This window comes from Dipodomys spectabilis, unplaced genomic scaffold, assembly GCF_019054845.1.
Source record: "Dipodomys spectabilis isolate Male_0828 unplaced genomic scaffold, ASM1905484v1 ptg000045l, whole genome shotgun sequence".
NCBI classification, from domain to species: domain Eukaryota; kingdom Metazoa; phylum Chordata; class Mammalia; order Rodentia; family Heteromyidae; genus Dipodomys; species Dipodomys spectabilis.
Window position 1 is genome coordinate 407,376 of NW_024870722.1, and position 24,997 is coordinate 432,372.

Below are 24,997 nucleotides of genomic sequence, written 5' to 3' on the forward strand. Positions count from 1 at the left end.
CAAACTGCAGGAATGATGCACAGTGAGACACATGGGCAATTAAGAACAAGCCTGCCAGTAATGTCTCTTTCCTCTGTAAGCCTCATTTTTACTAAGAATGCACTTTGGTGACAAATTTCTGCTGGTGTTTGAGAACTAAAACTAAACCATAGTCCTTTCTCTCCAAGGGATTTTCTCCTTTGTCTGGCTTGTGTCTTGTCATAGAGAAAAGCAGTCACAGTCATACTCAAAAGCTAGCCCTTGTTTTAATAAGAGTTCCTGGAAGAGAACAATATATTGAATACAGTTATGTGAAATGTTACGTTGTGGTTAAGCACCCTAGAGAAAACCACTTAGAAAACAAATAGTGTAGCAAGTGGGCATCAGACAGAACAAGTGTCTGCTCAACACAAATGACCAGCCATAGAGACAGGTGTTAGAGGGCACAACGAAGTCACCCTAAAAGACTGCAAGTGTTAGCTGCCTTTCAAAATCAGGCAAGCCCTGAGAAAGCATTCATGAAGTTTAAAAAGTGAGAACAGTTTTCCAAACAGGGAAAGTTTAAAATGAGTTCAGGAGGACATAAAAAGGGCAGAAAGATACCATGTTTGGGCAACTGTGAAAGCCCCCTTCCAGTGGTCCTGTGTGTGATGTCGGTGTCACAACTTTAAAACATTTAGAAAACAAAGTAGGAAAGATGATGAAATTATCAAAGTTGGCAAGTCTTGTTTTATATGGCATAAATTAATCTTTAGAAAACATACTTTATCTTTGTTCTTTGTGCTTAGGGAGAGGAAATTATCGTCAATGCTTCTGTCTGCTTTTGTGCTTGCTTCTCATTAGAGACTGCAGTCCTGGGCAGGGAAAAGATGTGTTGTTTGCCAAAGTAGCATTTTTATTGTAACTTACTAGCAGCCACATCAGTTGGAATCTTTCCATATTCCTATACCATATGCATCCTGTATTAAAAAACTTAAATAGCTGCAGAGACTGGTTTGGTGGCATGTATGTGGAATAATGTTCATAAGTAGGCTAACAAGAAACAGTTGACAAACTTAATGTATATTCTCACGTATATTCAGAATATATACAAATATATTTCCCTAGCATGCACATGCTGAGGAAAGGGGCAAAGTAAACTCTAGTTCCTGTTCAGAAAGGAAGTAGGCAGCCAGATCTAGACACAGATTTTAGTGTAAAGCAGGTGTCTTTACTAAGTTAGCTTGACTGATGTGGGAGACAGACATAAAGCTATGAACAAGGAAACCAAATTAAAACTCAGGGGTGGCTCCTACCAAAGTCTGACTTATGAGGATTTGGTAGACAGCTTTTTTTTTGAGATACAGTCTTTCTATGTAGCCCAGGCTAACCTTTAACATGAGATACTCCTGCTTCTGCCTCCCGAGTGCTGGGATTTTACTAGATTTTTGTCTTAATTGATGAATGCATTGAATATGTTCTGGGGTTGCTTGCTAAAGGAACAACTGGGCTGATGGTTATGCATTGACAATTATTGCTTGGTATAGACTACAACATACCCTGTTGTTTACAACTCATCAGCTCTCACAGACGTGAACATGAACAAAAGTCAAACTTTCTGTGAAGGCTTGCACGAAGAGCAGTAGTCCGTGTTTCCTGGCTGTGTGTGGATAAGGCATTATGAGGGTAAGACTGTGGAAGGAAGGGGAGAAGCCGCACCTGTGCTGTGTCAGCATCACCTCACTGCTGACCAAAGCACTCAATGAACAGAGTAGCCTAATAGCAATATATTAATACACTCTGGGTATGAATGATTTAGAAACACAAAACAAATTAGTTTATGCTAAAACATACAACTTTCAATTCAGTCTTTGCTTTAAAACAAGCGAATCTGTTAGGCTAGTGCAGTGTATATGCATTTTCTGTTCCTCTACTATTACTGAGCTTTCTTGGTCATCATTCCATTAGCCGCAGTGATGTAGGCTTTGGTAAAGCCATTCTTGACATCTTTCTCTGTGGGTGGCTCTTGTGTATCTTTCTTCACTGGCTTTTTTCGGTAGGTCTGTTGGATGTATACAATAGAAAAAGAAAAAGTCCTCCTTAAGATCTTGCTCTAATATTGCACATAGTTATGAAACAATACACAGTCTTCTAGGGCCCTGGACATTTTACTACGAATTCACAATTGGCTTTTTTGTTTGTTTTCCCCGGTTGTGGGGCCTGAACTCTGGGCCTGGGTGCTGTCCCTCAGCTCTTCAGCTCAAGGCTAGTGCTCTATAACTTGAGCCACAGCACCACTTCCAGCTTCTTCTGCTTATGTGGTGCTGAGGAATCGAACCCAGGGCCTCATGCATGCGAGGCAAGCATTCTACCACTGAGCTACCTTCCCAGCTCCAAATGTGGCTCTTTTTAAGCTGTGGTTAAAAATAAAACTAGGATAAGAAACCATGATGAATGTATGAATATCAACAAAATGGGGTTCTTTTATAAAGTCAGGAATTGCATTTGATGGGCTTAGTATTCAAGTATTCTGCATTTGTGAATACAAAATTCTGCTGTGAATATAAAACAGCCAGCTCCTGGGGTTTCTGGCTGGACTTGGTTTGTGTCTGACATATCCTTTCTTTTGGGTGCTGAGAACTGAACCCAGGACTTTATGCACAGAAACCACAAGCTCTGCTACTGAGCCACAACCCATCCTAGCATATCCTTCCTATTCTGATAAAATACCCGATCTCATTTTTACTTGTAGTTTTTAAAGCATGGTACTAACAAGGGTTAAGACCAAAATTACATTCTCAACTTTCAGACAAAGATTTGATTTGAATCAGCATGCAGAGTTAACTAAGCTTCCATGGTACTTCCTACCTTTGCTGGGCCACCTGATTCTTTTCCAGTGCTAAAGGCAAGCACCAAAAGGATTCTTTGGCTTTCCTTTAACTCTGATTGTTTTTGCCTGCATGAATGGTTTTGTTTGGTTCCAACAATGGCTATTTCTTTACCAGTTATCAAAGGAAACTTTTATCTTTTATAAGAAACAAAGCCTACCCAGTCTAATTTTATAAAGACAAGATTTGAAAAGTTGTCCAAGGTTCAGTTCCCACAATTGTACTTTGTATAAAACTAGTATGGGTTAAAACCAGTATGGGTTAACATTGAGCAAATTTAAAATAAGCCAGAGAATGCTTCTTGTTTGATAAGGAAAATATAGTTTCAAATAAAGTATTGCTTTAAATATAAACATGTTTTTGATGTAGCTTTCCATTTTCCCAGCCACAAAACAGGGCAATTTAAAGTCTACAAACTACCTGAGACCTATGGCATCACAGCTTCTTATAGGTTCTTTATAACGAAGTTGCTTTGAAATAGCATTCTGAAGTTCTCTCCCATTTAGATTATGAAAATGAAAGCACACTTTAAAAAAAAAACCCACACAGGCTAGGAAGGTGGCTCAGTGGTAGAGTGATTGCCTTGTATGCATGAGGCCCTGGGTTTGATTCCTCAGCACCACATAAGCTGAAAAAAAACCCCCACAATATATTGGTTTGCTTTAAAGGATTTTTTCCAAATGTAAAGCAAGTTTTTATCAGAGTAGCTTATAAGGGCTTATTGAATTTCATATTATATCAGTTCCTAAGGTGGTTCAGTGGTAGAGTGCTTGCTTTGCATGCATGAGGCCCTGGATTTGATTCCTCAGCACCACAAAAGCAGAAAAGGCCAGAAGTGGCACTGTGGCTCAAGTGGTAGAGTGCTAGCCTTGAGCTGAAGAGCTGAGAGACAGCGCCCAGGCCCAGAGTTCAGGTCCCTCGACTGACCAAAAAACAAAAAGACAAAAGTTCCCTATTTTTTCCTGCATTCTCCTGAATCTGTTTCAGATATCAGATTTTGGTAGCACAGTGCAAGTATATGATACAAACTGAGAACTATTCATAGAACTCAATGGTATTTCTGCTATGAGTTCTATTAGTGGTTTTTAGTGCATGTGCATTAGTACCCTATAGACCATTAACTGTGTTTAGTCTGAAGAAGGATCTGGTGAGAGGAAGAAGGAATGTATTATTTCTTCTTTTCTAAGCCTATTATTTGATTTTAGTCATATAATACAAAAGGAACAATCTACTGGATCTTTGTATCACATACCTGAATATAAAAATTTAAGAACAGGATGACTAGTGTCATCATATAGGAGGACTGGAAGATGAGACAACCGAAGGGGAAGCCGCAGGGCTTCACAACAGCACTCAGCGTGTGTGTGATGGTGAGCACGAACTGCACCTGCAGTGGCAGAGAAGGCGGCGGCAGATAAGCGGACTGGGCGCTGTCCCACCCCACGGGGGCCACACGTCATCAGTGCATGTATCCAGTACTACCACTCTACATCTTACAGGAACAAACCAAGCAAAATGCCAAGTAGGCCACTAGCCTGTTCCAGAGTTGGTATGAAAGCATGTAAGTATACAAAATTCTCATAAACTTTCGTTTGGAAAAGTGGGAGTTAAAAATAATTTAACATCTACATTAACTTAAAAATGTCCACTCGCATTTCAAAGGACATCCCTTTTGTAAGCCAATCATACACACACAAAACATTTTAATGCACAAAGTGTAATTCTTAAATGACCATTTTGGAGAAAAACAGGCAGTCCCATACATACATACACTGACTTTGAGAGGCTTTTTAATGTGTGTGTGTAAGAAAAACTGGGGTTCCAACGCAGGACCTCATGCTTTTTGGGTAGGTGCTTTAACACTGAAACATGCCTCTAGCCCTGAAGCCACTGACTTATCTCTCTCCCTATCTGAGCCACAAAGAAAAGATATGAAAAAGGGACAGCATACCAGTTGAGCTTGCGTGAGGTATTTCTTCCACCAAAGGTATCTGTGCATGGATGGAAACACAGAAAGTCCATAGTAGGAGTACATAAGAATGTGGATGAAACTGTTCAGTGTTGGTCCAAAGAAGCCTACAAAAGTACACAATACATGAGTTACTACTATTAGAAAATCAGATGGTTCACTTTGTCAAGTGATGTTCTTCCTGCATATCACATCTGAAAATGAGTAACATGTATGTATGAGACAATCACATAACCAAATTCATTTAAAGAACAACACCCTAGACAGAAGAACAAAACTTTTAGCCAGAGTTCTAAACAAGAAATTTCTTACTTGAATTGGTTTTTACTGTCTCCCTGTCCTTATTGTATTGGCCTAGGTGCTGTCCCTGAAGTTTTTTTTTAAGACTAGTGCTCTGCCACTTGAGCGACAGCTCTACTTCTGGCTTTTTGTGGAGGTAAGAGTCCCACAGACTTTTCTCATCAGACTGGCTTCAAACTACGATCCTCAGATCTCAGCCTTCTGAGTAGGATAACAGAGGCAAGTGCCATTGGCACCCAGCCTCCTGGTCATTAATCAAAGAGAAAAAAATATTACCTTAAAACGGGCAGAATTTTAAGAAAAGAAGTGTCTTTAATTTGGCTAACCTTTGGATGTGCCATTTTGATTGTAGAAAGAGTACTTGCTTAGCATTTACAAGGCCCCAGGTTTGATTCCTAGCACCACAACTATCACACAAACATCTAACTAAAGAAAATCCAAGTCTTCTGTACATGACTGAATAGGGTACTAGCAAGATAAGAATATTTTCTGCCTTTTACAATAAATAATCTGCTTAAAAGATACATAGGAATGAGATACTAGGGAAAATTTGGGAGACAGAAGGTCTAGCAGGGTGAGGCAGTGAGAACAGCCATCACCTTCAGAAAAAAGTCTCTGTTGACCCAGAAACACAACAAATAAAAGAAAGGTTGGACAAATGGGATTGCATGAAATTGCAGAGCTTCTGCATGCAAAGGACATAGCTAGCAAGATCAATAGAAAGCCCATGGATTGGGAGAAGATCTTCACTAGCCATACAACAGACAAGGGTCTCATATCTGAAATATACCTGGAACTCATTAAATCCCCCAACAACAAATCCTCAAAGAAACAACTGCCCAATAAACAAGTGGCCTAAAGACTTACAGAGAAACTTCTCTGAAGAGGAAAGAAGGATGGCCAATAGACACATGAAGAAATGCTCAACCTCTCTAGCCATAAAAGAAATGCAAATCAAAACAACATTGAGATACCACCTCACCCCAGTTAGAATTGGTATAATCAAGAACTCTAATAACAGATGCTAGAGGGGATGTGGACAGAAGGGAACCCTTCTGCATTGTGGGTGGGAGTGTAAACTTGTTCAACCACTTTGGAAAGTAGTATGGAGGTTCCTCAAAAGACTCCACATAGAGTTCCCCTATGACCCAGCAATCCCACTTTTGGGCATTTACCCAAACGATCACAAACAAGGTCATACCAAAGCTACCAGCACAACTATGTTTATTGCAGCATTATTTACCATAGCTAAGATATGGAACCAACCCAGATGCCCCTCAGTAGATGAATGGATCAAGAAAATGTGGTATATATACACAATGGAATTCTATGCCTCCATCAGAAAGAATGACATTTCCTGATTTGTTAGGAAATGGAAAGACTTGGGAAAAAATTAAGTGAAGTAAACCAGGTCCAAAGAAACATAGGTCCCATGGTTTCCCTTATTTGCAATAAGGTATATATCTGAGACAAGCAGAAATGGTCAGATAAGTTGATGTTAGGCGAAATGAATCCTGAGATAAGGACTCAAATGGTTTTTTTTTTCTTGCTATTGTTTCTAACATAAGATTTTTTTTTTTTTTGTTGCTTTGTATGTCCCTCCCCCAAGGTATAATCCCTGTTGTCACTGTATTTGATGTTGGTATAATTTGGGGAGTGGAAGGGAAAAAACAAATTGTTTAAATAGGGATACAGATGGATCCATTGCAACAATGAAATGTGCAAGATGTTATGTCGAAAAAGAACTTTACAACTTTGGGCAGAGGTAGGGATGGTCAGGGGAAACAAAGGAGGAGGCAACAATGCTTGATAAGAACTGTACTCATTACCTTGCTCATGTAATTGTAACCCTTCTGTATGGTATTTTCACAATAAAAAAGTAATAAAAAATAACATTAAAAAAGAAAAAAAAGTCTCTGCACACATGGGAGAGTGGTGTTTCAGGAAACCAAGGTTAAGGGTTACATTCTGTGTGGGACTGTAAGTGTCCAAAAGGTTTTAGTTGTGAGACAGATGTCACAGACGGAGTATTTTTGTAAACAGGTAACTCACCATGTCAGAACTAAATCAGTACACAGAAGTGCTTAGATGAATGATCACAATTTAGGATCCATACATGTGGGAGAGATTGGGATGGGGCTAGAGGACTGCTTATTAACTATGTCCTCTTAAATATGTTGCTTATCTAAGTTTTTATTTTCTCATTTGGAAAGTGGGTACATACCAACCAACTGCCTTTTAACACTGTGATGGGGATCAACGTAGATAGCACTTACCAATTCAAATTCTTGAGCTCAGTTTTCTAATTCTAGACTAGTAACCTTTAAAATGTAAATCCATGAATAAGAAACAAAACACTGCATTTAAGGTAGAATAAGATGTTATTGCACTTGAATGTATAATAAATATACAGATACCAATATTGTGATACTTATATACCTACTTCAATTTTTATGTTCATAAATTAATGAATTATGAGTACTTAGAAGTAGCTTTTTCACAGGACTCCCTTTACACAAGTCAAATGTGATGACTGTTAGATGTCAGTGATTATAATGAAACTGCTGAAATTGTAAAAAAAAATGCTTAATACACTAGATTCCAAGTCAAAAATCACTTTTTCTGCTTACTGTACTCCTAATTTTCTTTCTTACACCATAGTTTATCAGTAGGTAGGGTGGAAATGAAAGATACCTATTGAGTTATGATGGTTCCTTTAATGACTGTTCAACTTCATGATGCTGCAAACAGAATATATAATCAGGGGGAATCATAATTTCATCTATTCTAGAGTTAGCCATGACCTCCTCCCTGGGCGCTGGGCAGTTGCAGGACTGCAGCTCCCCAGATCATGAGAAAACAGTGGTCTCTGCACTGTGTGCTCATAAGACAGGACATTCTGAAGGCTAACTGTATTCAGTGCATTTTTCACTTCTGGTGCCTTTACCAGCTGGGACTCCTTTGTAAATCAAAGAGCAACTGCATCTTAAATATCCTTGATTTTTTTGTCTATCCTTCTCTACAAATCCCAGGACAACAATCCTTTTTATTAAGCTGCTCTAATTTTTCTCTTATCTGTTCTGATTTTCAGAGTATTTTCAAATTGAGGGGAATATCTTCAAATTGGGAATAAGACAATAACAAATAGAAGTGCATTATAACACTATTACTATTCCAGTTCATTTTTTTGAATGGAAGATCTGTTGGAAGATAACACTCCTTGTTTATTACAAAATGTGCACAGGAACAAAATCTGTCTCATCATCTTTCATCCCGAGTTCATGAAATATTCAGAAAACATGAAAGAATACACATTTGGGAATACATTTTCTTTTTTATTTTTGGGTCTGGTCATGGGGCCTGAACTCTGGGCCTGGGTGCTGTCCCTCAGCTCTTCAGCTCAAGGCTAGCGTTCTACCACTTGAGCCACAGCGCCACTTCCGGCTTTTTTCTTTTTGCTTATGTGGTGCTGAGGAATCGAACCCAGGGCCTCAGGGCATGCAAGGCAAGCACTCTACTACTGAGCCAACTTCCCAGCCCGGGAATACATTTTCTTTGTGTGTGGGTACAAGTCTTGTAGCTTGAACTCAAAGTCTAGCCACTTTCCTTAAGTCCTTTTTCTCAAGGCTAAATTCTACCACTTGAATCACAGTTCCATTTCTAGTTTTTTTGGTGGAAAAATGAAGACATGATTCTTAAGCATTTGGGTTTGGATGAGTAACGCCAAAATGATTTTAGTACATGCTGTTTTCTATTTAATTACTACTGCTGAGTCAGTTGTGAATTTTTCACTTGTAGTCCATTCTATTGTTCTTCTGAGTAATAAAACACTAGTGTGGATGTTGAAAACAAACAAACAAACAAACAGAAGTGATTCTCAGGCTGCAGGTCACAGCTGAGCCAGCAGCGACTGGGAAGTCAATGTAGTAAGAGTTATCAGCATTTTGTAAAAGTAAAGTAGTTTTAGCAGTGTATCAAAAAAAGCACTGCTTCATGGAATTTGTTTCAAACAAGATACATAATATGAATGACACACTAGATTGTGATATAAAATGCATTATTTTTGAGATAAGAATCTCAATGTATGTCACAGGCTGTCCTCAAACTCATATTCCTTCTATGGGCTAGTAACATAATGCCTGGCTTCAAATACATGTTTTTAACTGAAGGCCTTCACTTAAGCCACACTTGCTTATTTTGGTGGGTTACACAGATACTGCCTTAATTTTTTCAGAACGTAATTACCACAAAGTCATAAAAACTGGATTGACTCCACCTGTATACAGCAATGGTGAATGTAGAAAGTGCCATCTTCCTTGTGAGTCAGACTGCAGTGCACTGAGTCAGCTCCGGCTAGGGTCTGCACCTCTCTACTCTGACATCTGATGTACAGAAAAGAACTCTTTTTTAAAGGCCGGAGACAAATGACCACTGACAGACACATGCTTTCTGCCCTCCCAATCTGCATACATTCCCAGCATAAGAGGGAAATTAGTGGTCATGTAAGATCCACTCCATAGAACTAAAATTCAAAATTACTTACTCTGTCCACAGGGTATCCAATTCAAGACGCACCACCAAATATTGAACATAGACACATGATGATAGACATGAAGAAAAGTGATCTGACTTGTCTTTTTTCGCAAAACAAAGAAAATTGTGTCCAGGAACTCCACCAACTTGGAGAAGTAGTACCACCATAACACTTTTGCTACCTATAAAAATTTAAGGAGAGAAATATGAGCAATGAAGATGTTTCTGTGCAGTTCATCTCAGCCTTCTGCATGTCATCTGCCTTGCCTAGTGTGTGCTGCTTTCTCAAACCACTGCAAAAGCTACTCAGCTGGTATGTTAGCCTCCAATTTCTCCTCATTCTAAGAAACCTGTCCCACTTTGCTGAAAGGCGGGTTACCTCTTCCCAGTACAGGAGCTTTCTGAGTCTTTCACTGGATGCTTTCCACCACCCTCTGCCAATCTCCAGGAAGGTATCCTGTGGGTCCTGAAATGATCCACTGCCCCTCCGCCCCTTGAGTACTGAATCCTTTTCCTGCATCCACCACTCCTCAAGTCTGGCACATTCTAGTCATCCTTTACTAGTTCTCTGAAATGCCACTTTACCTAGCCAGCTTTCCTCTTTCAGGCAGAAACAGACACTGCTTCATATGCATCCTCAAATTTCTCTGACTAGACCTCTATAATCAACAGTCATAGCAAGTATAATGAGCGTGAGAATGTGTCAGCAGATTCACTGGGAGGCGGATGCTATTCCATTGTTATTCTCAGTGCCTAGCATTCACCAGGACAGAATTACTGTTCTTTACCCTAAAATGATTTTCCTCTGTTCTGTTCTCAACATTACAGTGGTAAGTCACAATCACCACTTTCTTTTCCTTCATAGTCCTTTAGACAGATTTCTTTTTTATTGTGAAAATACTGTACAGAGGAGTTACAATTACATGGGCAAGATAAAGAGTACATTTCTTATCAAGCATTGTTGCCTCCTCTTTGTTTTCCCTTCCCATCCCTTCCCATCCTCCCTCCCCTGCCACCAAAGTTGTAAAGTTTGTTTTTCCAACATAACGACTTGTACATCTCATTCTTGCAATGGGTCCACCTGTATCCCTATTTGGCAAAACACTTCTTTAATGGAAAGTGTCTTTGATGAAAAGTGCCATTTTAGCTGAGTGCCAGTGGCTCATGCCTGTAATCCTAGCTACTCAGGAGGCTAAGATCGTGGGATTGTGGTTCAAAGCCAGCCTGGGCAGGAAAGGCTGTGAGACCCATATCTCCAATTAATCGCTAGGAAACCAGAAGTGGTGCTGTGGTTTACAGCAGTAGAGTGCTAGCATTGAGCTAAAGCAGCTCAGGGATGGTACCTAGGCTCTGAGTTCAAGCCCTAGAACCAGTCCAAGAAAAAAAAAGTGTTTTTCACTTGATAAGACATTTCTCGAGATGCTATACTGTCTACCTCTACATATTAGGCCTGGGCTAGCCTGGAACCACAATCTTCCTTATCTCAGCCTCTCATATAGCTTGAGATGACAGGCATGCAACAGTATACCCAGCTATGGACTGAGAAGAGATATTTTGAGTTTTTCTGCCCAGATAAGTCTCAAACCACAACCCTCCCATTCTTAATTTCCCAAGACCTAGGATTACAGGTATGAGCCACCCATTCCTAGCTAAAAATGTCTTAATGCTAAAATTTTAGTGCTTTATACTGCCTGTTGATAACACATACTTTAAATACAGATATTTTCAAACTTATTCACTCATACAGGCAACTAAGCACAAGTAACATGGCATATCTATCATGAAACCCCAGGGGGTCACAGTAGTTTTTTCAATTTCAGTTCTCAGCTCTTTGGGGCAGGGAGGAGTGTAAGTTATTAGCAATTCCAAAACATTTTACTTGTAAATACTTATGACATAGTCTTGTCTAATACAATTAACTCCTTTATCCTTCCTAATAGTCAATCTATGTTCAGATTTTCCAAACTGTTTCAAATATGTTGCTTTCCCAAGATTTTAAATCTGGATCCAAGCAAGGTCCACAATGCATTTTTATGTGGTTTCAAAGTTCCAGACTTCCTAAATTAGCCATTAGAAAGACATGGCTAGATCTGTATTTGGCCAAAATAATTCTGAGGTGGCTCATTCCCCTCCTTCTGCAGCACAGCAGGTGTATAATCCCTACAGTTCCACTGACACTCAGACTCTGCAGTGAGTTCAGGTGCTGCAAACATCTGTACTGCATCATTCACAAATGACTTCTGTCTGCACAATTCATTTCATTTAGAGTTGCAAGAAATGATAACTGATTCTCATTACTTATGCATTTTTCTCTTCTACAGAGAATTTTCCCTCTTCATCTATTTGGAAACTCATGTGAAAGATAAATGTTTATTTTTTTCTAGTATTAGTTGGTTACCTTTAAAGAGTTTTTAATTTTAAACTCTAATACTTCAAACTCATGAACTTTAGGATGTATTTAGGATATTTCAATCCAATTCAGGCAGTGTTGTCTAGCTGGTGAGAGTCCCATATGGTTTCATCATGACCCTAGTATGTGAGGTGAAGTTTATCTTAAATCTACTTCCTGCTCCAAACCAGCCATTGGCCAATCTCCAAGAACCTTGAACCAGGACAGAATTACTGTTCCTTACCCTAATACGATTTTCCTCTGTTCTGTCCTCAACAATCACCACTTTCTTTTCCTTCACAGTTCTTTAGACGGTTTCATCTATGGCAAAACACTTCTTTAATGGAAAGTGTCTTTGATGAAAAGTGTTGTTTTAGCTGAGCGCTGGTGGCTCATGCCTGTAATCCTAACTACTCAGGAGGCTAAGAGATCTTGGGATTGTGGTTCAGAGCCAGCCTGAGCAGGAAAGGCTGTGAGACCTCTATCTCCAAATAATCACTAGGAAACCAGAAGTGGTGCTGTGGCTTGAAGCAGAAGCAGTGGAGTGCTAGCATTGAGCTCAAGTGGTTCAGGGACGGCACCTAGACCCTTGAGGTTCAAGCCCCATAACCAGTCAAAAAAATTACCTCTGAGTAATTGTGACTCACTGCACTATACTAGCATAAACTGCTTAGGCCTCTTTTCCAGATAAAGTTAACAAGTAAGTCATTTTTGTATTTTCAATTTGAATATGATCACAGCATACTAGTTGTAAGTATTGCTTTTCTTTTTCTCAAATTAGTTGTGACATGGATTTTCTCATAAATCGCAAAACAGCAATACCAGTACTGGTATTATAAACAATAGCATCAAAACCACTAAAGTCTGTTATATATCCCACTAGGGAGATTCACTTAAAATACTGTGTTCCAAAGTCACCTGAAATTATTTTTGTTGGGTTGTTATGTTATCAGTGCTATGTACAGGCATAATCATTTATTTTAGGGTGTTTCTAACTTTTTGGTGGGAGGCTGCCTTGCTTTCAAAATTTGACATAAGTTTTGTAATTATATACAATACTGATTCCCCAAGCTCACCCGGACATCAGCTTCTCCTGCGCTGATGAGATTCTGACATTGTAGGTTGTAGCCACCTTCCCAACTAGAGAGAATGAGCTGCCAAAGAACAAAAAAATGGGGAGAAAGATCAACATTGAGATGCAAACTGAACTTCCCATTCACATCCCTAACTAGCATCTTTTCATTTTTAAATAAAAACCCTCAGAATTTGACCCATCTTTTCTTCAAACATATATTATCAAGAGAATTTAATTCTTGATGCTAAACTGAAATCAGTGGTTCTATTCCTCAGTATATTTACTTCAAACTATATCAGCCAAAAGTAAAAATCTAGTTTTGTAATTAGTGATCATTATCACAGATATTTCTATGTAAGGAATCATCTAGTCATGTTTTTACAAGAAAGTGTGAGGGAACTAAATTTTATATTGTCAACATAAGTCTTATATTATTTGATCTTGTTACAGATATGAAACAGGACTGAAAGATTCATAATACATTTTCTGTATTATGTTCACACTACTTAGTGATCAATTTGTGTGATTAATACCTACTTTCCACATTATTCTCAAAAAACAAAAAGCTCCACAAAATCTACACCTCTTGCCCCATGCCTAGCAGACAGAAAGTGCTCAGTAAACACTGGATCAGTGAATGACTTTCTCAAGGTTACATACTAAAAAATGGTAGAAAGATGATTACAATTCAGACTTCCTAATTCATTATTTTCTATAACATGAAAAATTGATCTTTTTATTTCTTGTTAAATGCTACAGAAGTTCATTGTAAAAACTGAACTTCTAGAATATAAGGTATGGGTTTGATTTGCCTTAAGTATTAAAAGCAAGGAGCTAGTATTTTCTGCAGCCTTCGAGGTTTATATGCGTTAAAATATATACTTACCATTAAAAGGAGATGAGCTACTAAATAACACTTAGAATGCTTTAGAGCTTTTGTAAGGTTTTTCTTCACTGTTCTGACAAATGAATTTAGTAAAAGACTACCACCTGGGATTTTCTGGATAGGCCCTATCAAAAGTCAGTTCATCAACAGCCCCAAGGGACTTTATGTTCCTTAGGACCAGGATGAAGGGGGATCTGGACATGCCTGAAAGGCTAAGCATTTTTTTTTATGTATTGGTTTCTTTTCAAACTAAGAAAGCTGAAGCTTCTTATACAAAGATTAAAATATCTAAGATCAGGCTATAATTCTATAGTAATTTCCTGATCTCATTTTGTATGCTAAGAATACTGTTGAACAGTAACCTGAGTGTAGACAGGACATAGCATATTTATCTGACATTTCCTGTTTCAACCAGATTTATCCAAGTTGTCCCCATTTCTATGGCCTATACAAAACCATTTATCAATTTAATAACTGAGTAGCAGAACTAAGCAGCCAAACTGTAGGAAGCCTGACCTCAAGCCATTCCTAATCCCTTAACTGAACTAGATTTAGAAACTGTAAACTATACCTAGACTATATCAGACTCTTAAGACTTTGATTCCAGGCTGGCTTCAAGTTACTCAACAGAGAGTGTCTTTCCTTTTGCTATATAGAGAAACTAAGCCCATAAATGAGCATACCAAAAGACATCTCCATTTTTAAAAAAACTATCAGTGTCAGGAAAGTTAGTAATCATCTATATGGTGTCATTTTCGAATAGCAGCATGGCTTTCTCCATCCCAAATTCTATCTCCTGCACTGTGATGTCTACAATTCAATGTTAGCTGTATATGTACAATAGTAAATAATTATTATAATGGTGCATATTAAAATAACAGACACACTGAATAAAAAAACCTGTATTTTATTTTCTTGCTAGCCAGAGGCTTGAACTCAGGGCCTGGGCGCTGTCCATAAGCTTTTTGTCCTCAAGACTAGTGCTCTACCACTTGAGCCACAGTGCCACTTCTGGCTTTTTTCTGAGTAGTTTATTGGAGATAAGAGTCTCATGAACTTTCTTGCCCAGACGGAGTTTGAACTCTGGGATCTCAGCATCCTGAGTAGCTGGGATTACAGGTGTACTACCAGCACCCAGAAGAAACCTGTATGTTAAGGAGTATTTTTCCCTTTTTTTAATTAAAGGGAAACAGGAAAGAACATTCTATCTGTATTGTTATCAGCCATGTATAACTTATATGAATGATTTTATCCTAACTTTTAAAAAGATTTAATTCCCTTTCTCTGTATCTCTCTCTTAGCTATTTTGCTACAACAAATGAATACTTTCAGATTTTTCCCTTGTGTTATATATCTAAACAACTTTTGATTGTAAAGACAGGACATTCACTGCTTGTTCTTCATTACTTGTAAAATGATTTGGGTTTGGTGCTTTATAAGTGAATGTAACTGGAACAAGGGAACTGCCAACTGGAATGTCAGCTCAGCTTCAGTCTTGAGAACAAGTCTGCCATGGCCTAAGTGTTCCAAAGATGTGGGGAGTATTCTTTAAAGGAGGATTTGCACTCCATCAAACTGATTGAGCTCACATAATACTTGAATAGCCCACCAATCACTGTATAGTCTAAATTTAGATGACTTTTCCAAGCTTCAATATCAGAACCCATCTTTTAAATTGTGATTCCAAGTTTCAGTATATCTAAGGACTAAAGAAATCGGCCTAAATTGGGAAGAGAAAAATTTAAGTTTTCTAACTTGAACATGTAGTACATGTTCTTCCAAGACTTTGAGAAGGAATAATATCAAATGCTGGAATAAGCTCATGTATGCATGTGCGTGCATGCATGCATGTGTATGTGTGTGTGTGTGTGTGTGTGTGTTTGTGGTATTGGTGTTTGAATTTAGGCTTTCATATTTGCTAAGCAGGTGCTCTGCCACCTGAACCAAGCCTCTGGCCCACTCTTGCTTTAATTATTTTGGGAATAGGGTCTCGCTATTTTGTTTGGTACTGACTTCAGATTACAATCCCCTGACTATGGCTTCTCTTATGTAGTTGGGACCAAAGGCACATGACTCCACATCTGGCTTGTTGGTTGAGATGGGGACTTGCTAACTTTTTGTCCAGAATGCTCTAGAACTGCAATCCTCTTGAAATCTGCCTAAGTAGCTAGAATTACAAGCATAAGCCACTGTGCTTAGTCAAGTTCTTGAGTTCTTAACAAATGATACTGAGAACTGAGGATATGTAGAGTACCTGCCTAACCAGCATGAGGCCCTGAGATCAATCCCATTAAAAAAAAGTGAAAGGCAGGATGACAATAACACTAACCCTGTGAAGTTCTGATGGGCAACATGTGACTACATCTGAAATTTAATTACTAACTCCAGCTTTGCCTACATCAACACTTACCTCTACCAGCATGTATGCAGAAAGAAGTGTGATTCCAAGATTATACAAGGTAAGGATTCCCCTGAGAGAAAGAGCAGGTCTATTCTTCATGTATTTGTTACCCAGCCATATTGAGAGCAGATATATGACAGTAAGAAAAAAGGTAGGAAGGTAAGAGTCCAACATAAACCAGCCTCTGACTCGAGAATCTGGAAAGAAAACACACAGTGAGACCTGAGGAATACACCTCTGTTAGCAATACTAAAGCACACATTTCATTCGTATGGTAGTTCCCCTTAGTTTTGGAGAATATGTTCCAAAATCCCCAGCAAATGTCATCTATGATTTTTTTTCCTATACATGCACCTACAAATTTAAAACTTGTGTGTGCCGGTCCTGGGTTTAATCTCAGAGCCTAGGTGCTGTCACTGAGCTTTTGTGCTCAAAGGCTAGTGTCCTAACACTTGAGATACAGATCTACTTCCAGATTTTTTGGTACTTAACTAAAGAGGTAAGAGTCTCACGGACTTTCCTACCTGGGCAGGTTTTGAACTGTGATCCTCAGAGCTCAGCCTCCTGAGAAACTAGGGGCCTCTGGTGTCTTAAGCAGTTTCCAAACTTATACAGTTTGGTATGTAACTATAAAACTAAAAATTATTTTTCCTTTTAGATAGATTTGTTCTTACTGTAGATCCTAATAATTTTACAACTGGTCAAAATCTTCTTTTCTTATTAAGTAAAAAAATTTTTACCTGCTTATCACAGGAGGCATTTTATGGTTTTCATTGGCATATCCAAATTGCCAGTACCATCACTACTCTTGCATATATGAACTGCCACCAAGAATACTCTTAAGCCAGGTACTGGTGGCTCACACCTCTAATTCTACTAGTCAGGAGGCTGAGATCTGAGGTTCATGGTTCAAAGCCAGTCCATGCAGGAAACTCTGAGACTTTTATCTCCAATTAAGCACCAAAAAGCAGGAAGTGAAGCTGTAGTTAAGTAGTGGAGTTCTAGCCTGTAGCAAAAATGTTCAGGGACAATACCCAGGCTCTGAGTTCAGGACCCCCCCAAAAAAATATGACTTATTATTCCTGGAATTTTCCATACAGTATTTTGAGATTGCAGTTGATCGTGCATAGTTTAAACTACAGAAAATGGAACCTGCCGGTAAGGGGTACATCATAAACACAATACTTTATAATAAAGCATTAAGTTAACTGAATTGGAGTTAGAATTCCAGAGAAGAAGCCAGTGTGGGGGAGTGGGGAGGTGAGTAGTTAAGTAAGGTTTCATGGAGCAAGTAGGGCTTAGGCAGATGACTGATGGACAGATGAAAAGTAAGTTGCTGAATGCCTAGTTTGAAACAGTTACTACTTCTTCTAACTCAATATGATGTACTATTAAGCCGTTTTATGGATGACATGGTTCAGAGAGCTTCAGTAAAAGGTAAAATATTTAAGTGGTGGGCACCAGAGTCAGGATCTGAATTCATATTTGTGTCCTTGCTAGTGTCCTCCCACGGTGATGAGGAAGGTAATCACACAAAGATGACATAGTGGGATTGTATCCTAATTCCTAAAGCCCCCATTTTCCAATTTGCCCAGGGTAACTATATAATAATAAGCTGCAGTGGTTTATGGATACAAACTGAGCAATGTGATTTTAATACAGGAATCATGGAAAGCTGAAGATGGCAAAGGCAAAGCCTAAGAACTGATCACTTAGAACTGAGAACAGAAAACAAAATCAAGGACTCAAATTTGGCCAAAGAACTAGAAATTCAAATAGCAGGGAAGCAAAAATAGCACCTGGACATAGCAAGTGCCCTGTACTACTCTAAAGACTAAGATTTAACAGACAACATAAAGTCCTAGTGAAAGAGCTATAGATAGTGATATCAAAGATTACATTCATGGCTAAATAAAACCCCAAGATAGGGACACAAGTGTTTTTTTTCTTGCCTGCTATTGTTTTTTAATGTAACTATGTGTTTTTTTTGTTTCTTTTATATGTTCTCCCTCCCCCCATGGTATAACCCCTGTTTTTGTTTTTTTTACTGTATTTGATTCCGGTGCCCTGCACCTTGTATATACGTTTTTCTCATATGGGGAGGGGAAGGGAAATAACAAAATTCTGAAATAAAGATACAGGTTTGAGCCATAGTAACAATGAGATGTACAAGACACTATGTTGAAAACAAACTTTACAACTTTGGAGGGGGGAGGGAGGAGTTGGGGAGGGAAATGATGGTAGGAGAAAAGCAAAGGAGGGGGTAACAATGCTTAATAGGAAATGTACTCATTACCTTACTCATGTAACTGTACCCCTCTGTACAGTATTTTTACAATAAAAAAATTAAAAGAAAAAGAAAGGTAAAAAAAATAGTAAGGCCTAGAATTATAAGACTTCCATGCTATTTTTAATCTCCATAAATAGAGTTGTAAGGAGTTGGTTTTACTAACATGGCAGTTCCTTTTTCTTTTTTGTTGGTCATAGGGTTTGAACTCTGGGCCTGGGCGCTGTCCCTCAGCTCTTCAACTCAAGGTGAGCGCTCTACCAGTTGAGCCACAGAGCCACTTCCAGTTTTCTGGTGGTTTATTGGAGATAAGAGTCTCATGGACTTTCCTGCTTAGGCTGGCTTTGAACCGTTATCCTCAGATCTCAGCCTCCTGAGTAGCTAGGATTACAGGTGTGAGCCACCGGCGCCCAGCAGCAGTTCCTTTTTCTTGACCTCTCTGGTTGTTACAGTCTCAGCCCCTCTTCCTGGCTACCTCAACTTTTCCTTAATCTGCTTTGCAGGCTACATTTTTATAAGGAAAATGTTTCTCAAGCTCTGTCCCATGTTTCTTGAGCTCTAACTGTCCCACAGATGCCAGAGATGAAAAGGTAAGAATATGCAGTATTTAGATGATTCACAGGTATCATTTTCTTATGCTTGGCTCCTAATTACCTTTCACAAGACTCTCCTTAATCTTAATGTACATATCAAGATAATTATTTCTAATTTTTCATTATGTCTACAGGTAATAACAAAAACATTTACATATATTGACTTACTCAATTCTTCTTAAGATTTCTTAATTTCTTAATTCCTATTATAACCTATTAGGTTATATTATTCCCAATTCACTTTTGAGAAAAAATTGAGCCAAGGAGGGAAAACGAGCTAAATAACTTGCACTAAATGCTCCCTTACTTCTTGTCATGTGAGTTGGGGGGGGTCTACATTCTTGGTCCTAGTTCTTGGTACCTGTGAATATGACCTTATTTGGAAACAGATCTTTGCAGAAGTAATCAAGTTAAGATGAGCTCTCTCTAGATTAGGGAGAATCCTAATCTGGTGAGTAGTATCCTTTTAAGAAAAAGAAGCTGGGGCTGGGAAGGTGGCTCAGTGGTACAGTGCTTGCTTTGCATGCATGAGGCCCTGGGTTTGATTCCTCAGCACCATATAAACAGAAAAAGTGGAAGTGGCACTATGGCTTAAGTGGTAGAGTGCTCCCTTGAGCTGAAGAGCTGCGGGACAGTGCCTAGACCCAGAGTTCGTGCCCAACGGCCGACAAAAAAAAAAGTTTGAGCACAAGGACACAAAAGGAAAATGCCTTGTGGAGTCAAAGATGGGGTAATGTATCTACAAACTAAAGACTAGTTAGACAGACTACAAAGACTGTCAGCAACCCTCTAAACTAGGAGAGACAAAAAGAGAACTTTCTCAATAAACTCATAGAGACCAAGACCAAGGCCCTTCCTATACTTTAATTCCTGATTCCTGGCCTCCAGAACTGTGAGAGAGGAAGTTTCTGTCTTTTTTAAGTCTGGACCCTATTCCTCACCCCAACTGATGATACTTCGTTGTCAGCTCGAGGATGTAAGCCCTTGTAGCTTAGTTGCTAAATGACTTACTTTCCTACTATTTCAGATGTACTAGTTTTTACCAGCCCAACTACTATAGACTCCATGAGAAGTGATCAGGTCTTTTCTATCTTACTTAGAATTTATATCCACTTAGTACTGAGTTAAACAGCAGTGAGGCAAACAGACATTGCTGCCAGGACAGCAAGACCAGGGCCACTGACCAGTCTGTAGATCTGCCTACAAGCTCACCCCTTCCCCCATGTAAGAAATATCTAAGACTCCAAAATAATCACCCCTAGGGTGCCATAGAAGTACTGATAAAAATGGTAATAAAGTTCCTTGGGCTGGCACCAAGTCCTGATAACCAGAGGGTTCATGCAGCAGGCAGAGCCCCATGCCCAGTGCACATGTAGGAAGAAAGATGACCCCCACAGCGACCTCTTGGCCCTACAGTGCCCAGGACCTCAGTTTAAGACTATTAAATTTCTATAAAGAGTCTTTGTACAGTGTCTCAACAAATCTAAGCATGCGTATTTGTTAAACTATATTTGTCAGTCAGCCTGTGTGTCAGAGGCATATCAAAGGACAGCCCATTCCTAACCTGGAATTAAGGGGGAAAAAAAACCCAAAACTAAAAGCCTTGTTAGTGTCACCTTGCAGTCAATCTCATTTTCTCTTTAATCAACATGTCTATCATTTTATTACACTTTTTGTTTTGCTTGAATTCTTCTCTTGCCAAGACACAAATATTGAGGTTTAACTGCATGAGTCTTCCATAACATATTATGAGATTGAGCTACATGACTTTCTGGGTACAGAAATATTCACTTAAAATACATCAAGCTTTTTTGTATTGTTGTTGTTGCTGCTGTTTTTTTTTTTTTTCGTTTTTGTTTTTTGATCATGGGGCTGGAATTCTGGGCCTGGGCACTGTCCCTCAGCTCTTCAGCTCAAGGCTAGCGCTCTACCACCTGAGCCACAGCTTATAAGCCAGGCCCAAAGAAACATAGGTCCCATGGTTTCCCTTATTTTCAATAACTAATACATGTGTAGAACAAGTAGAAAAAGTCAAAAGATATGTACATATGACCATATAAGATGATGTTAAGTGAAATAACCCCAAGATAGGGATACAAATATTTTCTTTCTTGCTTGCTATTGTTTCTAACATATTTATAATGTACCATGTGATTTTTTTTTGTGTCTTTGTATGTTCCTCTCCCACGATATAACCCTTGTTTTCACTGTATTTGATCCTGCATCTTGTATATACACTTCTCTAATTAGGGGAGGGGAAGGGACAAAACAAAATGCTTAAATAGGGATACAGGTTGAACCACTGTAACAATGAGATGTACAAGACACTATATTGAAAATGAACTTTACAACTTTGGGGAGAGTTGGTTGGTTGTGGAAGTGGGAGGGAAGGGATGGTAGGGGAAAAACAAAGGAGGAGGCAACAATGCTTGATAGGAAATGTACTCATTACCTTACTAATGTAACTGTAACCCTTCTATACAGTATTTTTACAATAAAAAATGTACAAAAAATAAAATAAATACATCAAGCTGGGCACTTGTGACTCCTGCATGTAATCCTAGCTACAGGAGGCTGAGATCTGATGATTAAGGTTTTTTGAAGGCAGCCCAGGAAAAAAATGTGAGACTCTTATCTCTAATTAACCACCCAAAAGCCCTAAAGTGGAGCTGAATCTCAAATGATAGAGCATTCACCTAGAGTGAAAAAGCTAAATGACAGTGCTTAGGCCCTACACTCGAATTCACACCTCTGGCATAAAAAAAAAAAAAAAATCAACTGGCACAATGAGTCAAGCACATATTGCAAAACAAATGCAATGCAGCACCTAAAAAATTTCATTTTCTTTTGTCATATGTCTATGAACTTTAACAGCTTTCTCTCTGCGTCTGTGTAAGGCGTATCTCTTGATGGTACCAGTATGGTGTGCAGACTCAGACAGGGACACGTAGAAGTTTACTAAGTGTGTGCCACTCTGTGTGAGCATGTATCTCCATTAGGAGAGAGGAAGGATTCTTGTTGGTTTAGATTGTAGGTACCCTGTTGCATGGAATTGGTAGTAAACTGTCAACTTCCAATCTCTAATCTTACAGTACTAAAATTTCCTTTTTAAAGGACAATTTCATAGAGCTTTCAGTTGTTTTCTCAGTGAGCCCTTATCTGTATAGTGCAATTCACACTGGTCTCTTACTAGTAGGTAGCAAAGGTCAGTGCAAACTTAGACTGATGTTTAACTCTCTGGTGGAAGTGTTAAGAAAGCCATGGTTACCAAAAAAGTCAGTTCTCCTAGTAGCCTACATGCTAAGCAAAGGCTGTGTCCTCCACACTGCCTGCTAGTACTGCAAGGCATGGAATACCAGAGAGCAATAAAAGGAGCTCAGACATGTCTTCCTACCCTATAGAAGAATTTTTTTAAAAAAACACCTTTACCTTGTTCAAAAATAGTATTTTTAGGCTGTACATACAGTATCATTCCATTAAGATTAAATAAGTCACCATTTACTTGGGGTAATTTGAGTTCCTATGAAAACTAGAGTGGTCCAAATAACCTACATAGTTAAAGATTTTTTTAAAAAATGTTTTTTATTGTGAAAATACTGTACAGAGGGGTTACAGTTACATGAGCAAGGTAATGAATACATTTCTTATCAAGCATTCTTCTTTTATTTTCCCCCTACCATCCTTTCCCTCCCATCTTACAACTACACTACACCCCCACGCCTAAATTGTAAAGTTCGTTTTTCAACATACATAGCATTTTGTACATCTCATTATTGCAATGGGTCAAACTGTATCCCTATTTAAACAATTTGTTTTTTCCCTTCCACTCCCCAAATTATACCAACATCAAATACAGTGAAAACAAGGATTATACCATGGGAGAGGGACATACGAAGCAACAAAAAAATCATGTGTTAACTTATAAATACATTAACAGGAAATCCTCATTTCCCATGTTTTATCCCTGACAGTGCAGAAGAAATAACCTCAAAGAAAACTGGGTTTTCCACAGGTTTGTGAACCAGCAAGGCTCAAGTGAAACAAAATATTTTGTCCAGAATTCATTCACACAATGCTGAATAATATGTTCTGGCAACTGTGATAAGCCCTAGAGATTAATGGTGGGTAAAGCAGCCACTCCTCAGGGAAGAAACTGCTACAAATAACAATAAAGCTCATAAAGCAAAGAAAAGGGTGAAATACGGAGAAGCCTGATACTCCTTAGGGAGGCCATCTAAGAAGGAAGTAATCAGACTGGAGAATAGGGTAGGAAATAGTAAAAACCCCAGGTTCTAGGAACAACAAGAAGCATTTACACATTTGAGGACTTAGAAGATGTCTCAAATAGCTGTATTAGAATAAGAGATAAGGCACTGACAGTAACGTTAGAATGGTAGCTGGGACTAGGTGATTCAAGGCATGTAGTCCATGAGAAGAAATGTAGCTTTGTCCCTAAGTAAATGCCACTGAAGAATTGGAAATTGGGATACAACATAGTATAATTTAGGTGTTTAGAATATCATTTCAGCTGAAACTTAAATAACTGAAAGAGGGCTCAGAAAGGTCACTGCAGAGTGACTGGTAATGGAGGGACCACTGAGGGACTTCTAGTCATGTCCAAAGCAGGAATGGCTCACACGCTGGTACAAGGAACTTCTGGAGGCATACAGGGACAGGAATTCCACAGATGACTGGTTAAAAACAGTATACAGTGACTGATGAGAAGAGGAGAGAGTAAAACAGCAGTTTAAGAAGAAAGCCACAATCTTGTTTTGGAGCCAGACAGTGGAGGAAAATTCCTAAAACTCCTTTAATCCCAGGAAAGCTTGAACAGCAGGAAAAATGGGGCCTTCTGGACATTCTGGGGAAAAGAGTAACAAAAGTGAGCCTGCTTAAGTTGCTAAATTCCATTTTTTAAGACACCAGAGAAAACAATATTTTTCTTCATTCTTTCTGTGCTTTTCACATTAAGTTCTCAAGTAGCTAACTCACCTCGAGGTCCAAACATATAGTCCAAAAAATCATTGACTTCATCATCAAAGGCCTTTAGATGCTCCTAAAAAAAGAAAAAAAATTACCTGAGTATTTTTTTAAAATTTAGAACAAGCCACTACCACGAAAATGTGATTACAACCTATCTGAACTCACGGAGTCTGGATTACAGACTTGAGGAAAGAAAACCTATTTATGACCACAATTTCTAGTGGCCGGGGAAATACAACCTCACATTTCACAGCCTGCAAAGATTCAGAAGGAAACAATTCCTCTTTTAATTTCCTTAGGCAAGACAAGTCCTAGAAAATAGTCCTGATGCACTTAGACATTCAGGGTTACTGACCTCAATTCCATTTACCTCTAAAATGTTTAGAGGCAAAGTGCTCCATAAGCAACTTCCAATGTTTCAATTATCAGGGACTATGTGTAAGCAACAGGGAAAATCTGACTACAGTATATAAATGTGAATTTTAAAGGTAAATTCTGCTGCAGTGTATACCATGAAGCCAAAGCTAAAGCATTAAAAGGAGTTTAAATATGAAAACTGAATATTATACCCCCATTTTTCTATTGCCTTTACGCTTTGTTTCAAGCTGTTTTGTACAGTAATGTCTATTTAAAATTAATATAAAGAATGTCATCAGGATGGACCAGATTGCCACTTGCTTCAAAGATTTTTTTTTTTAACTGGTACTAGGCCTGGGCTCTATTCTTAAGCTCCTT

At 38.7% G+C, this 24,997-nt stretch overlaps 1 protein-coding gene across 1 annotated transcript; it reads right to left on the minus strand.

Annotated features, from left to right (window-relative positions):
• Positions 1-1,894: 1,894 nt before the first annotated feature.
• Positions 1,895-24,329, minus strand: Elovl2 (ELOVL fatty acid elongase 2). The gene is made up of 7 exons (XM_042678576.1): positions 24,272-24,329; positions 16,409-16,596; positions 13,114-13,191; positions 9,659-9,830; positions 4,798-4,922; positions 4,099-4,233; positions 1,895-2,020 (listed from the first exon to the last, which is right to left on the minus strand). Exons 1-7 carry the CDS (start codon positions 24,285-24,287, stop codon positions 1,895-1,897), a joined length of 840 nt encoding a protein of 279 aa, XP_042534510.1. The 5' UTR covers positions 24,288-24,329.
• Between the last annotated feature and the right edge of the window lie 668 nt (positions 24,330-24,997).